Raw genomic sequence first — 15,962 nt, forward strand, 5'->3', positions numbered from 1 at the left:
CAGAAAGATGTTTCAGTCTAAACTATCATGTGATAGATTACAATCTCGTGTCACAGTAAAGCTCCCTCAGCAACAACAGAAAATATCTGAGCCTCACTAATACAGCAAGTTTTACATGTTTTTATTGTCTGTATTTCTTCCAGCTGGTTATTGTCTGCCAAGGAATAGAAATTTCGGTTACTATGGCGAGTTTGGTTAAGCTGGTGTGCTTGCTTCGGCAAGCGCGTACGCTAAATTGGATACGATACAGAGAAGATTAGCATGGCCCCTGCGCAAGGATGACACGCAAATTCGTTAAGCTGGTGGAAAATATGACTTTGACATTTAGCTGATGTGTAACCTAGTTATTAGTAGTGACGGTCTGTGAAGCTCCAGTGCATGTGACAAAAAACAAACCACACTATGCTTCAGAGGCTCTGTGTCAAGGTACCCCTGTCCCCCCACTGGGACATATTGTTTTATTGTGTATTCTATTTTCATTGTTGTTAATGTTGATACCAATAGACATGTGGCGGGTCTGCACCTCATCTCTGCCCCTACTTTAACCCCGCTGCTATGGCCCAATAAATATACCGTCTGAATAAGGCCACCAAACAGCTCACAGCCTCTTCATCAGAAACTACAAAGTACCGATACTGTTATTATTGTTGACATAACGACAGCAGATGCATTGACGTGGCTGTTCAAACTAAACACTGTTCACAGCTTTAGCGGAGAAAATGCGTTTCAGCTCATTTGGTTCCGCCCTCTTTGCGTCAAAACTTCTTGAGGGCGGAACCACTGACAGACTTATCCCAGTGAGGCGTCCACACGGACTCATTAACGGAAGCGCACTCGGACTCGGAAGCGTTTCGGTGTGGGAAGCAGAAGGATGTCTCTTCAGTCGGTGCTGGTGCCTCTCTTCAAACTGTACTTATGCGGAATTAAAGTTCTTCTCTACCAAATTTTCAACCGCTCCTTTACGCTCCCAGGTCAGTCCCGCTTCTCTCTTACACAGCTCTGTGTCTGCTGGTTTGTGCCTGATGCATATTTGTCACCATGTGCGGTACTGATGTCGTGTCGTCGTCGACAGAAGCGCCTGCAGGTATAGAACTGCTCGGTCAGCTGCAAGAACAGGACACGGAGAGTTTGAAGTACTCGTTAGTCCGTAATTCCGATCGATAGTGTGAGGAAGATGTGATTTCTGCCAGAGCCGTGCGGTGCGTGTGTTTGCGGCTGAACAGCAGTTAAAGTAGCGTTTTCTAACTCGCAAACGGTTTTATGCTGGGATGAGATTAAACTGAGATGATTCTTACGGTGAGTCCGTCTCCTCGTGGGCTCCTGCGCGGGCTGTGACACAAAGGGGACTCAGATCGCATCAGAGCAATCCTGTTTTCAAAGGAGGTTCATTTAATTTTCATTATCAATCATTTGTTTTTATTTCTTACACTGATTCATGTTTGTACACTTCCTGTGATGGTGAATGCACTGACCTTTACACGCACGTTTCTATGCTTTTTCTATTGACGTGCATTAATGTCCCCAGGGACAAGCTTCATACCCCACTGAGCTCATAGGCACTGTGGTAAAGGTGTGACATGAGAGCCGCTTTGTCTTTACAAATGCAAAGAAAAACCTGTGGAGCTGTAACAGCCTGGGCCCATTAAAACTGTGACAGAGGTCATAAGAAGTGGCTCTCTGAAGCATGTTTTACCAGCTGTTTTAGTCCGAACTAAACTATATTTATATAACATTAGTGGTGCAACGGATCCAAAATCTCACGGTTCGGATCAATTTTACGGATCTGCGAAAAAAGACAAAAATGTAACATTTACTTATTGAAGTATTTTTGCCTGTTAAAAACATTCAGCTCAAGACTCATTCCACGCAATTATAAAAAAAATGATGGTACAATATGGGGCAGTACAGTCTTTGTATCTACCACTCAATTCAATTTTATTTATAAAGCGCCAAATCACAACAACAGTCGCCTCAAGGCGCTTTATAATGTAAGGTCGACCCTGCAGTAATACACACCGCTCGTTATATCGCACTCTGCTGTGATATAACGAGCGGTCACGTAGCTTTCCGTTGCCCTGGAGCTCCACCCGTTTGTAGTAGTTGGGTAACAGAAGATGCCTGGGACAGTTCAGCCATAACTTTAAACTTTTCCTGCTCATACATGCTTGGAACGATGTTGCCACTGAAGTGGACGCAAACGGGATATCACAGCGTGGCTCAAGCACGTCCATCATAGTTTAAACCCCTTGTTTTGCGCAACAGAATACGGCCTCCCGTCTGCAGCTAAACACCCCAACAGCTTCTGTAATAGCTTTAGCCCGGTCGGGCTGGGCAGCAAAGGGCTGCTCAAACTTAGAGCCCCCGAGAGCAGCCAGTTGGCTTTTCTACCTTTAAAACCCGCCTACCAGCCAAATGGCTTTTAGCTAGGCTTTAGCTTCAGCCAAGTGGAAGCTAAATTGGCTAGTCATTCATATGTAAATTGGGTTGTTACCTGAGAATTCTGGAGGGGAGTGGGGGTGTGTGAATGATTGCTAATTTCTAACTGCCAACTGCCTCTTTGTTTGTCGGGGGGGGGGGGGAGCTGCTAAAAGCTGTGAACTTCCTTTTGTGTTCGTCTTGATGCATTCTCAATCATCCAGGGAAATAAATCTCCAAAAGTCACCAACTTGGAGTGTTTCAGTTTGATGCATTCTCAATCATCCAGGGAAATAAATCTCCAAAAGTCACCAACTTGGAGTGTTTCAGTTTGCCATCTTAGGGAGAAATCAACACACGTGGGTGTAGGTCCTTTGTTGCTGAGATTTATTGATAAAAACGGTATAAAAAACCAACCATTTGTACACATATTTACAAATGATAATAAAAAGTGAGTGAGTACATTTCAACATTTTCAGCAATCACTCACAATCCTGGCACTGCCGTGGTATCTGTAGTCTGCATTTACCACATGTGTATCTGTAGCCAAACGGAAGAAGACAGTCTATATTCTTAGCAGCATGCACAGCGTGGTTCAGACTGATAACACTACCAAAAGGAAGCCAAACACGGTCACCCTTTACAACAAAACAAAGTGTGGCGTGGATGTGATGGACCAGATGGTTCGGGAGTACACTGTCCGCAGAGGAACACGGCGCTGGCCAGTTGCCGTGTTTTATAACATGATTGACATGGCAGCACTGAATGCACATGTGCTGTATCAAGCATGCTCCGGGACGAAGGAAAGACGGGTGGACTTCCTGGTGGAGCTTGCAAGAGAGTTGGCTCACTCTCATGTAGCTGCGAAGAAGGCAAGAAAAGAACAGTTGCTTCGGACACAACCCTCCACACCGAGCCCTGGAAAAAGAGCCATGTGTCAGGTCAAACACAATTGCAAGAACAATCATGCCACTGTGCGATGTGTTCACTGCTACAGACACACATGTGGTAAATGCAGACTACAGATACCATGGCAGTGCCAGGATTGTGAGTGATTGCTGAAAATGTTGAAATGTACTCACTCACTTTTTATTATTATTTGTAAATATGTGTACAAATGGTTGGTTTTTTGTACTGTTTTTATCAATAAATCTCAGCAACAAAGGACATACACCCACGTGTGTTGATTTCTCCCTAAGATGGCAAACTGAAACACTCCAAGTTGGTGACTTTTGGAGATTTATTTCCCTGGATGATTGAGAATGCATCAAGACGAACACAAAAGGAAGTTCACAGCTTTTAGCAGCTCCCCCACCCCCTCATCCACACACCCCCACTCCCCTCCCTCCAGAATTCCCAGGTAACAACCTAATTTACATATGAATGACTAGCCAATTTAGCTTCCACTTGGCTGAAGCTAAAGCTTAGCTAAAAGCCTACCAGCCATTTGGCTGGAAGGCGGGTTTTTAAAGGTAGAAAGGTAGAAGGCTGGCCGGCGGGTGTTAAACTCCTCTGCTCCTCCACTTGGACTGCTAGCGCTAACCATAACTACCACTTGACAGACCCACCACGCCACCTTACACATACTTGTTTTTCTTCTGTTTCCTATCTTCGGATCATGTGTGTACCGAACCGTGGAGTGGGATCGGTTCGTATTATGGATCAACGGTGATCCGTTGCACCACTATATAACATGTAATGAAATAATAGTATATGTGAATCCAAACTTTTATTTTTAACCCAGACAGAACTCCTGGGTTAAAGTGGAGTTCAGCAGGCAGGGGAACATCAGCTGTAGTACTTTAACATATCTGAAAGGATCCCAGTGATTCGTGCTGTGAGCTCCAGCAGATCTTTGTGTACCCGTGATTAGCTGCCACGTGTGACCACTGCTGCTCCATAGTGGACTTACACAGCTGACTTCACCATGATCTAACCCAGTGTTTCATTTTTCCATTCCCTACACTGAGGTGGTTTTTCAGGTGAACTTCTCATCGCCAGAAAATGTTTGTTTTTATTTGTTTTTTCAAAATCATAGCAAAAGTATGTAGACAGGTGGAGTTACAGCTAGAGGTTTTTGAAAACCCATTTATCAAAGGAGCAGTGTTAGTAATTTAATTTTAGTGAATAAAGCATGTGACCATAGAGTGGAAAATCACTAATGCATTACACTGTAAGACAAAGAGGGAAGTGTTTCTGGAGATGCAGATCTGGGTTTTATACCCACATAATCTCACCGAGTGCGTGACTAATGACAGATTTGTTGCATTCCTTTTTTTGGGAATATCCAGCAGCATTACAAAAGATCAAAACTGATTGGCCTTTGATTTAATGAGCCAAATATTCACTTTTAAAAACAGACTTTTATTGTAGTTCTGAACATCAGTGTTACTGGTGACGAAATCAAGATTTGTTGGATATTTGCAATAAATCATCTGTAATCATGTGTGCTAGATTAGAGATGAGTTTATCTGAGAGACTGCTCAGGTTGGAGGCGGGGCTTTAGACATCTACACAGTAGGATTGTCAAGAAAAAAATGTTACTCCAGTATTTATTGATACGAAAATGAATACAGAATTACGATACTTTGCATCAATATTGATACAAACAGCTTAAGAGGAATGTTAGAGGTCTGTAAAGCTCCCGTTTCAGCAACATTGAAGTTATCATAAATGTTAACCTGGATGATGCACACATTAACATTAGACACTTAACTATTAGTTCAGTGGCTATCAGGTAATTGCTGGGTAATCATTGCTGTGGCAGCTAGCAAACTGTAGCTGGATAGAAGAAGAATTGTTCCGGCTCAGCTGGTCACAGATGGAGTGACCAGGGCAGACTATATTGGCACAATATAAATATTGTTTCTTATTCTTTTTTTAAATGTAGTTATAATGTATCGGCAATTTTCAATTAAAAAAATTCAAGGGAATGTATATTTCTAATCTTCAGCTCATTGTTGTTACATCATAATATAATAATGATACAAAACAATTAAAGGAACACTTTGAAAACACATCAGGTCTCAATGGGGAAATAAATCTATACTGATATGGAGTGGGTTGATAGAAATGACACAAGACTGAGCATTTCCTTGCAGCAGGTGGGACCTAGAACTAACTGCATAGGGTTTGACAGTGGGTCTAGGGTAGTCTGAGTGCTGTTATCCAGCCTGTAGAGATCGGTGCGTTGCTCCATGGATATACCCTACCAAACTCTCACTGACCCACGGCCGAATGCTGCACGTTCTCCGCAGTATTTCCAGACCCTTTTACATCTTTCACGTGTACTGAGTGCTGCAGGTACTACGGCTGCTGCTTTGAAAACCACAGAGCCCCACTAGTGGACGTGACAATTCCAAAATTCTATGGCAAATGCTAATTAGGCTCCACAGGGCCAAACAGTAAGCACATAATCCGCTGGAGGACCTCGGACCCTCAGGCCACTCTCATGAAGTCTGTCCCAGGGACAGCAGCAGGGAAGCCCAGACCTCCCTCTTGCCACTTCTTCCATCTTATCTGAAGGAACATCAAGATGTTCCCAGGGAACAGATACACACACACACACACACACACACACACACACACACTCCAGTGTGTCCTGGGTTTACGCCGGGGCCTCCTCCCAGTAGGACATGCAGGGCTGGAACACCTTATCCAGAAGAGGACACCCTTAGCTGTTTCCTTTCAATGTGGAGCAGTAGCAGCTAGGGCTGTGCGATATGACCAAAACCTCATATCCCGATATCAGACATCTATCGTCCGATAACGATATAAATCACAGAAATGTAACATTTCCTGTAAATTCTGTGAATCTCGAGCAGCTCGACTTGCGTGAAGTGTTTCCAGCTGCGCGTCGTGTAGCTGGAGTCGAGTGTTTTAACTGATGCATGAAACGATACATTTTTAGACACAAGTTGTAACGGCGCCGTTTTCTTTGTGAGTATTTCTTACACGGCGTGCTGCGGGGAGAAGCCTGTTCTAACGTTTGAGTCTGAGGTTTATTTTTTAGCACCTGGCGGCTCTTTTTACTTCTCATCCGTAAATAATCTGCTCTTTCACGTGATTCAGTTTATTTTGAAAAGTCTCAACAGGATCTTGAGCTTTATTGTGAAAGGTTTATGTGGAACATAAACAAGCGGACATGCGATGCTGTTACCGTCGTTGTTGCTAACGACAACGCATAAAAACAGGCGCTTGTCCGTCCGTAGTGTGGTTATATTAAATATAAGAGAAAGAAGAAATTAATACAGCCCCTACAGTGACCATCAAAACCATGAAAAAATATTGCCGTAAACAGTTTATTTTGCGACACCACGAAACAAACGATAGCGTAGAATGAAACGATGGACGTTTTTATATCGTCATCAGATATATATGGTTATATCGAACAGCCCTAGTAGCAGCTATACTCTGAACCCTTCCCAAATGACTGAAAGCCCATCCAGGAAAGGTGGAAGCTAATATTCGCTATATATGACAAAAACATCAGGCCAATATTAACCATTTCACCATTTGTGGCATCTGGTGACAAATGGCTGCCACCAAATGGCAGATGGACACAATAATTTACCTGTATTGGGCATCAATTAAAATTTTAACAATTAAATTAAGCAACTAGTGTGTCTGGTACCAACTACTGATGACAGCAACAGTCGGTTAGTCTCTAGTTAACTCTTCATCATCTACGATAAAACCACCACCAAAAGCCACCAGAGCTTATCTTTGCATTGTTACAAGCTGTAGTGCTATGTTTTTTTTAATTATTTTTTATTTAAGCATTTCAATTTATTCTACATGGGTGGCACGGTGGTTAGCACTGTTGCCTCACAGCAAGAAGGTCCTGAGTTCAATTCCACCATCAGGCCGGGGTCTTTCTTTGTGGAGTTTGCATGTTCTCCCCGTGTTTGCGTGGGTTCTCCCCGGGTACTCCAGCTTCCTCCCAGCGCCCCCCGCGACCCTGAAAAGGATAAGCGGAAGCGAATGGATGGATGGAATTTGTTCTACATCAGTATTACATTTTTTTTTATTAATCCTAATTTTATCAACTTTAGTTCATAGTAACTAAATAAATTGCTAAAAAGTGCAATAAAACCACAAAGAAACTGAAAGCCATTTTTCTAGATGTAGACCTCAATTTATAAATAAAAGGTTGCACAAAATCCTTTCAAACCACCTAAAATTAATTTTTTGTTTTCATAACTTTGTTCTTGATATGTATTTATTTTTATATATAAACTATAGCAAAAATGAGAAAAAAAAACTGTGTATATTGTGCTCAATTTATAAAAAGTCATCAGTACTAAAGTAGTGCAATCAAAGTGTCCCAGTAACCAACAGGAAATGTATATAGAAGAGGAAGTATATAGAAGGCCACAAAGTTAAACAGTATTTTTTTCTGTTATTAATTTCAATAATGCCAAAGCAGCTGAAGCTGATTGACAATCCTCTCGGCTACTTAACTGACCATATCAATGTCTCAGAAGTTTAATTGACTTAGTGCTGTACTCTGATTAAAAAGTGTCCCTTTAATTTGTTTGAGAAGTGTGTTTATATAATTAGCGCGACCTGTGGCAGTCATTTTCACCAGGGCTAAACAACCATTACACAAACTTGAAATTTGGTTCCAAGAACGTGAACGTAGTTGAAGGATTCGGCTGAAGAGCGTGTGAATTGACCGTGTCACGTCACATGTGCCACTTTGGAATGTGAACAGCATTTCACACACATTAAATGCGCCATGCTTTAGCAGTATTTGCAACCGATAGCCTTCATTCCTTAAGGTTAATGTTAATATGCCTGTTTATAATTTGTCATTCCTGTAATTAAATGGTTATGTCTGAGTACTCTGACTCACAAACATTTATTTTGTACAGCCAAATATTGGAGAACTGCAGCTCCATTTGGCTGTTATTGGTCTTGAGTTAGATACGATGTGGCTGCCAAATAGTTGTGGGTGGAACCGTAGTGTAGTAAAACCAGCAGTTAAATGATGTGGTAAACAAATTAGATATGAGTAATTTGTTTAATTGACTAATATTTCTGGTGGCGACCTAAAAGGGCAGCAACATAATCGACTTATTGAAGGTAGGTTTAAAGTGGACATGAAACACTGTGTAAAGGTTAATTTACACTATGGAGGATGCGCTGTCAAAAACTGACATAGATGTGACACTTAAATAAGAATAAGTGCTTAAAGGTTTTAGAACATGCTTAGCACTATCCTGTGCCAGTACAGGATGTGACATCACAGAGTTGGTTGGTTGTGGTTAACAGACTTCTATAAGTTTATGTAAGCTAGTGACGAAAACAAGAATACTAAAACTAAAAAATGTGTTCAAAGGGTAATTTTTTTTAATTACTCCTGGCTGCAACAACGAGTTTTTGTTAATCTAATGTGGGTCTATCAGTTGCAAATAACCAACCAACCTGGTGACCTGATATTCTGTACTAACTCAAGATGGTGCTAAACCAGTTCTAAAAATGTGAACTTTTAAACAGTTATTTCTTAAATCCAGCTTCAGAGGCAGTGTTAAATCTGTCAGTTTTGAGAGCAGGATTGCATAGTGTACATGTAGTGTCTCATGTGGCATTGTTATGTTAGGGTTACTTGTGCAAACCTCAGTATCAGTGGTAACCATCATGCAAATTCCTATCTTAGCCAGATATTTTATCTGCTCATTTGCATGTTACTTGTTGGGAGAATTGTAAAATCCAGTTCTCAAACACTTAAAATGTTTTTATCACCAAAATCAAATGTTTATTTCACTGTTCTTGTTAGGTTCTCGATAAGAGAAGCCATCCTGATGGACTTTATACCTAAGGAGCCAATGGAGGGTAAAAGTTCAGGACCTTCGTGCTCAGGCCTCAATCTGGTCGCACACCCACGTGCCAAAAGCAAAGTGTGGAAGTACTTTGGCTTTGACACAGATGCAGATGGCTGCATATTACACTGGAAAAGGATTTACTGTCGTGTATGTATGAGCCAAATTGCCTACTCCGGAAACACCTCAAACTTGTCATACCACCTTGAAAAGAACCATCCCATAGAGTTCAGTGAGTTTGTGAAAAGCAACACAGATCAGATGCGGGAAGCTTTTGCTACGGCGTTTTCTCGGATAAAGACTGAGCCTACAGTTTCACAGCAGCAGTCCCAGGAAACCTATTTAAGGCAGAGCTTAGACTCTGAAAACAAACGACACAATGATTTGACAGTAGCTATTATCAACTTCATTTGTGAGGGGTTATATCCTGTATGTACAGTTGAAGAGCCTACGTTCAAGAATTTAATCGGTATTGTCGACCCTGGATATTCTCCTCCAAGCAAAAGTGACCTCGCAGCCAAAATGGTTCCTCAAATGTACTGCCGTACCCAAAATGTGGTCTTTAATGAGCTAAGTGGAGTTATGAATTGTGGCATTGCTACAGATCTGTGGCAAAGCCAAACACAAAACAGAACATATATTTCACTTTCTGTGCATTCAATCAATTACAACAGTGCATCTGGCTTCTCGGTGACCAACAAATGCCTTAAAACTTTTGAAGTACAAGAGGACAACAGAGCTGAGAATATCACCAGAGCCATGTATGAAGCCTTTGTGAAGTGGGGGATAACTCATAAAGTCATTGGGGCTACCACAGATGGTTCGGTGGATGTGGTGAAAGCATGCTCCCTCCTGGATCTGACAGTGGAAATGCCCTGCCTTGGACACACAATCAATCATGCAATGGCTGAAGCCTTCCAGCTGCCACGAGTGAGTGGCTTTTTGGGATGCTGCCGCAAGCTTGTCGATCATTATAGAGAATCTGCAATGTATACAGTACGAGAAAAGCAGAAGCAACATGGCCTTGCTCAGTGTACACTCATCACAGACCAGGACAGGTCATGGTTTGGTACATTGGCAATGCTACAAAGACTGAAAGAGCAACAGGCTGTTATAAGTATGACACTTATAGAGAGTTCCAGTAGCCATCATTTCACCTTCAGTGGTTCTGACTGGGCCTTGTTGGAGGGCTTGATTGAAGTCCTCCAGCCCTTTAAAGTTGTGGCAAACATGATCACTTCTTGTAAGTATCCAACCATTAGCATGGTGAGACCTGTCCTTCATATGCTGCTGAACACCACCCTCAAAATTAAGGAAGGGGATCTCAAAGAGATCAGCATGAGCAAAGAGCTCATCTCCAAGGTCTTGTCAAGCACATATTCACAGAATTCACAGTTATCCCAAGAGATCGCAACATTCCTCAACATTGCTACATTTTTGGATCCTCGTTATAAGAAACTGCCTTTTCTTTCCACCCAAGAACGCTCCAAAGTTGAGAGTATTATTATTGAAGAGGCCAAAGCAATCCTTGAGAAGCAGATTTCGGAGCGATCGGGCCTTGATGATTCTTCTTTGGTGTCTGATGAGCCACCTTGCAAAAAACTGGGACTTCTGGGTGAATCTTCTGCCAGCACTTCAGTTCAAGACAACCCTTTGGCTGCCATATTTTGCCAGTCAGATGCAGACCAGAGCCAGGAGGAGCTACATGCTCAAGTAGTAGAGGAGCTGAGCAACTACAAGTCACAGAGGGTTCTAGGTCTGAATGAAGACCCTTTGCTTTGGTGGTCGAACCATGCACCTTTGTTCCCCACACTTCCTAAGGTGCTCCAGAAGTATTGGTGCGTTCCTGCCACAAGTGTTCCTTGTCATAGGTTGTTCAGCTCATCAGGTACTTTTCTTTCTGGGAAAAGAAACCGCATACCTTCAGCTCTAGTGGATATGCAGGTTTTCCTGTATGAGAACTCTCGGAGCTACTATGAGCCTGAACCCTGTGAGGATGAATTTGAAACTGTTTTGGAAACCAACTCTAGTTTGGCTCAGCACTAAAGTGACTGAGGTTTGAAAGAACTTTATTTACTTTGCTAAAGGCTGAGGTTCTAAAGGCTGAAAAGCCACTGGTGGCATAAAGGGACAACGTTTTCAGCCTTTATAACATATGGGACACTTTAGCTTTTAAGTTAACTGCTGTAAACACATTTCTCCTTTACAGAGCGGATGTCCTTATGCATTCAAAATCTGCACAGAAACTCTATTGTATTAAAATGAAGTGGAAGGTTACAGAAGAAAGATTTATCGTTTATGTAGCAATATTGTGTTTTGTCTTTATTATAAATGTGTCAGCTGTTTTTTGTTTGTTTGTTTTGTTTTTTAAATTTGTGGCCATTCCCAAAGTCTTGCTTGATGGTCTCACCTGTACACATCTCGGTGGGGGAGCGTAGTGCACAAACACACCTCTCCAGGTAAAACATTTGCTGCCCATGTGGGCATGGAAATTCCACAGTAAGGGCTACAAGCACACTCTGCCATCCTCTTTTTCATTTAGAGTAAGTACAGAGTGGAACAGAGTACAGGCCAGGAAACTGGTTCCAGTGCCCAAGCTGTGCACTGAGGTGAGCCTAACTATCTAGTCGCCGTCACTCGCTTGCTTAGGATCAGACTCCTTTCCCACCAGTGAAGTGACACTGCATGTACCACAAGCCAATGTTGGAATGATTAATTATATCTCTTTAAACTTCATACATTTAAACATGATATTATGTGATAAGGAAACGTGTGAATTATTGGTTCATAAATATCTCTTAAGAAATACCACTAGGGTGATCAGTTTAGACAGTCTGAAACAACAATGTTTTATTTGCTGTTAAATTTAATTTTCAGTTGCTGTTGAGATTTATGTACCAAAACTACATTGCAATGGTTAGGAGAAGATCATGGTACAGATTAAAATAGAATATTTTAAACTCATTAACCATGTGAAAATCTTCCGGTTTGTATGTTGGGGGACGAATGCCTCGGCAGACTTACAGAAACCTTTGATAGTAGTTGGGCGCATCTTACCTCACCGATCAGTTGTTGTGACTTCCTAGTATACTCTGATGTTTAGTTGTCCTTTTGTCCCCTCAAGTGTCATTCAGGCTATGTACTTTGTAAATACTTGTCCACATATTGCAGAACTGACTGATAATAAATGTGAGTAAAGGTTTTGCTTGTCTGGCTGCTTGATGTCTTCACTTTGCATGGGAACAATGTTCAATATTTGAAAATGCAATGCAGTCATACAAACGGATTTCACCAGTCTGTTCTGGAGCGGTGCATTTCATAGGTTTCATATATTCCTGCTGTTTTCCTGGGTTACAAGCAAAACAAAGCAGAGTAACTGGTATTTATTTCTTAACGAGCGCTACAAGAAAGGTTCTGTGAAAATTGATCTAAGAAATCCACATGTCATGCTCTTCATTACACTATTAAAAAATGTCAGTCACTGGCCTGGGTAATTGGTCATTGTATTTCCCAGTGGCAGTCAAGTAGAATGACATGTCATTGCATTCATAATTAAGTTCAGATATGTTTCTAAGTTCTATACAAAACCAGCTGAGTAACTATAGAAAAAGCTTCTTGTAAATCACCTGACTTACAAAAGTGTGTATAGCCTTATCTGCACTCACTGTAATTCTGTTCTGTTGATTCTTCGAATGCTGTGTTGCTGCTGCATATTTACAGATGACTGTTAATAGATCAGTCACGGAAGACTTTTGTCCCAGCATTGTCTTAAACCTCATCGTTACTGAACCTCGCCAGAGTTTAAATGAAAGATTGTGCAATGTTCTTATGTGGTCCCCTCTCTCCTCCTACACAGTCTTACCCAAGCAAAATGGAAGGGTTGCCATTGTGACTGGGGGTACCAGAGGAATTGGTTTTGAAACAGCAAGACACCTGGCAAGCCTTGGCATGCATGTTATCATAGGTAGGCTAATGTCCGATCACATGCCTTCACTCAGTCAGTTCCCCTTTCTATACTTTTTCTTAGTTGTGGCAGTGCCTTAAAGTTGCATTGTTTCAGATGTCCCGCAGGCTGGGACTCTGGTCTCAAAAACTGTGTGTACAACTATGTAAAAAGGAACCTACTGCCCACTTGAGCTATAAATATTTTGTATGTTGTCTATGGAACTAAACAGCAGCTGTGTTTAATATGAACTTTTTGACCTTTTATATTCATTTATTGAATGACTTGCACAAAACAGCACTGGAATCTTTCCATATATGGAGCTGAATGCTTCATATCTGCACTGGCAGTAGATCCTAGGTTCTCAAAGTGTAGCCCACAGGCCAGCTAAATGTATTAATGAAAATGAAGTGATCTACAGGGTGGGACAATTATATGGATACACCGTAATAACATGGGAATGGTTGGTGATATTAAAGTCCTGTTTGTGGCACATTAGTATATGTGAGGGGGCAAACTCCTCAAGTGGAGGTACAGCATACACCACATTGTTAAGTCTGGAGTTTTGTCTTTCAGGTGAAAAACTCCAAAACACAGACTTAACAATGTGGTGTATGCTGTACAGTGCAGCGAGGAATGCCCAGACCTCTACATCGGAGAGACCAAACAGCCACTTCACAAGCGCATGGCACAACACAGAAGAGCCACCTCCACAGGACAAGACTCAGCAGTCCATCTGCATCTAAAGGTCACAGGTCACTCTTTCGAGGATGCCAATGTTCACATTTTGGACAGAGAGGACAGATGGTTTGAAAGAGGAGTGAAAGAAGCATCTATGTCCACTGTGAGCGACCATCTTTGAACAGAGGCGGGGCTTACGACACCAACTCTCTGTCATCTATAATCCAGTTTTGAGATCCTTCCCAGACGCCTTAACGCCCACTCACATCCTGGGCCATCTGACCTCAGGAAATCACATGATAAGGTGGGGCCAGGTTTCACAATGAACTCACCCGAAACTCTGGCTGATTGTGACCCACACCCAGTTTCACACCTTGGCTCGGGCGATTAGAGGATCATCAGGGGTCCTTTTGTCCCTCTGTGGGGGGAAACTCCCACTAGGTTTATATCTGGGACTCTCCACCATTTGACCTTAGAACTGAAGAAGCTTCTCGGATGAGAGGTGAAACGTCTTCAACTTTGACTACGATGACCTGGATGACTGAGAACCTTCACAGACATCTTCATTAGTGACAGTTTTCCTGCGTCCACATTTTGGCAAATCCAACACTGAACCAGTTTCACGAAACCTAGCAAGCAGTTTGCTGACTGTAGCATGGGAGATGGGTGGTCTCGTAGGGGGTCTTGCATTGAAACCTGCTGCAATGACCCGGTTACTGCGTTCACCAGATATCAACACAATTTCGATCCGCTCCTCACGTGTTAACCTCTTCGACATGTCAATGGCTGTGACCAAAGAGAAACTTGTAAATAACTCATGAAAGAATAAAGTTACGTTGAAACCAAGCACACCATTGTTTTTCTTGTGACATTACCAATAAGTTTGATGTGTCACATGACCCTCTTCCTATGGAAAAAAACAAAAGTTGTATCCAAGATGGCCGACTTCTAAATGGCCACCATGGTCACCACCCATCTTGAGGAGTTTGCCCCCTCACATATACTAATGTGCCACAAACAGGACTTTAATATCACCAACCATTCCCATGTTATTACGCTGTATCCTTATAAATGGCCCAGCCTGTAGAATGAATCTACAGTTCATGCAGGACCAACTGAGCGCTTTACTTGGATTTAAAATCTTTAACTTTTCTAGCACAATAGGGATAACTAAATGTTCCTGGTGTCAATGCATGCCACCTTACTACTGATTAAAGATTGTTACAAAATGAGAATTCCAACAATAAATTCTTTCTGAAAAGACATTAACATACAAACTTTGCAAACCCTAACTCTGGAGCAGGGATGTCAAACTCATTTTATATTGCAGGCCACGTACAGCATTTTGATCTTAAGTGGGCTGAATCAGTGATGCCCTCGTTTCAGTCAGCTTAAATACGCTAAACTACACCTTTAACCCCCTTAAGTCCAATTTCAACAGTACGTCTCATTTTTACTACAAGATGCTGCTGTAGTGATTGAAAGAAATCTGTTTCACAAATAAATGTGTAAAATTATAGAAAGTTCTGCTGTCTCATCGCCCAGGAGAGTAATCCACATGAATTCTTCTGTCTTTTAATTATTGTTTATCTAATTACTGTGGTGTACTATGAATGGTCATGGTACTGGTGTTCATCAGCAGGAAAAGCTGTAAAACCCATGAAAATACAGCTAAAAGTCCAAAATCTATAACTTCCTAAACATATTCCAAAACCATCCAGTGGGCCCCATCGGAGTCTTTGGCAGGCCGATTCTGGCCCCTGGGCGTCATGTTTGACAACCCTGCTCTAGATTATTTTTTCATTACCTCCATCATCCTGATGACGACGGACTAAAATACCAGAATATTACCTTCCCCTGTTGATAGACGCGTTGTGATTGGCTTTTTCTCCAGTGTTCATTAGTATCAGTCGTACCAAAGGTTTTGTTAGCGAGTGTAGGCTGTAGCATTGAGTGGATCAGCTGCTGGATATCTGCCCACCAAGCCTCTCTTTGATCTTCATCATCTCCAGCTGGGAATGAGAGAGAAGAAGGTGCAGCAGCTGTTAGGAAGATTCACGAAGAAGGGACCGAAGGAACCGGTAAGTCCAGTAACACGG

The 15,962-nt window shown here is 42.0% G+C and overlaps 2 protein-coding genes and 1 non-coding gene across 3 annotated transcripts in view; all 3 read left to right on the plus strand.

Moving 5' to 3' along the window:
- The first annotated feature begins 205 nt into the window (after window positions 1–205).
- Window positions 206–313, plus strand: LOC146609016 (U6 spliceosomal RNA). The gene has a single exon (XR_014905155.1). It is a non-coding gene; the product is annotated as a U6 spliceosomal RNA (small nuclear RNA).
- A 526-nt stretch (window positions 314–839) lies between these two features.
- Window positions 840–15,962, plus strand: part of dhrsx (dehydrogenase/reductase (SDR family) X-linked) — a 22,348-nt gene continuing 7,225 nt past the window's right edge. The window contains exons 1-3 of the mRNA XM_085347704.1: window positions 840–971; window positions 13,096–13,203; window positions 15,876–15,944. Coding sequence (XP_085203830.1) covers window positions 872–971; window positions 13,096–13,203; window positions 15,876–15,944 — 277 coding nt within the window. The 5' untranslated portion in view covers window positions 840–871. The remainder of the gene's footprint in view (window positions 972–13,095; window positions 13,204–15,875; window positions 15,945–15,962) is intronic.
- On the plus strand, window positions 930–11,450 carry LOC146609018 (E3 SUMO-protein ligase ZBED1-like). Its single transcript, XM_085347703.1, has 2 exons — window positions 930–971; window positions 9,197–11,450. The coding sequence occupies exon 2, from the start codon at window positions 9,222–9,224 to the stop codon at window positions 11,283–11,285; it is 2,064 nt and encodes a 687-aa protein (XP_085203829.1). The 5' UTR covers window positions 930–971; window positions 9,197–9,221; the 3' UTR covers window positions 11,286–11,450.

This window comes from Diplotaxodon limnothrissa, linkage group LG23, assembly GCF_057381915.1.
Source record: "Diplotaxodon limnothrissa isolate DT_005_m linkage group LG23, D_limnothrissa_male_GT1.1, whole genome shotgun sequence".
NCBI lineage: Eukaryota > Metazoa > Chordata > Actinopteri > Cichliformes > Cichlidae > Diplotaxodon > Diplotaxodon limnothrissa.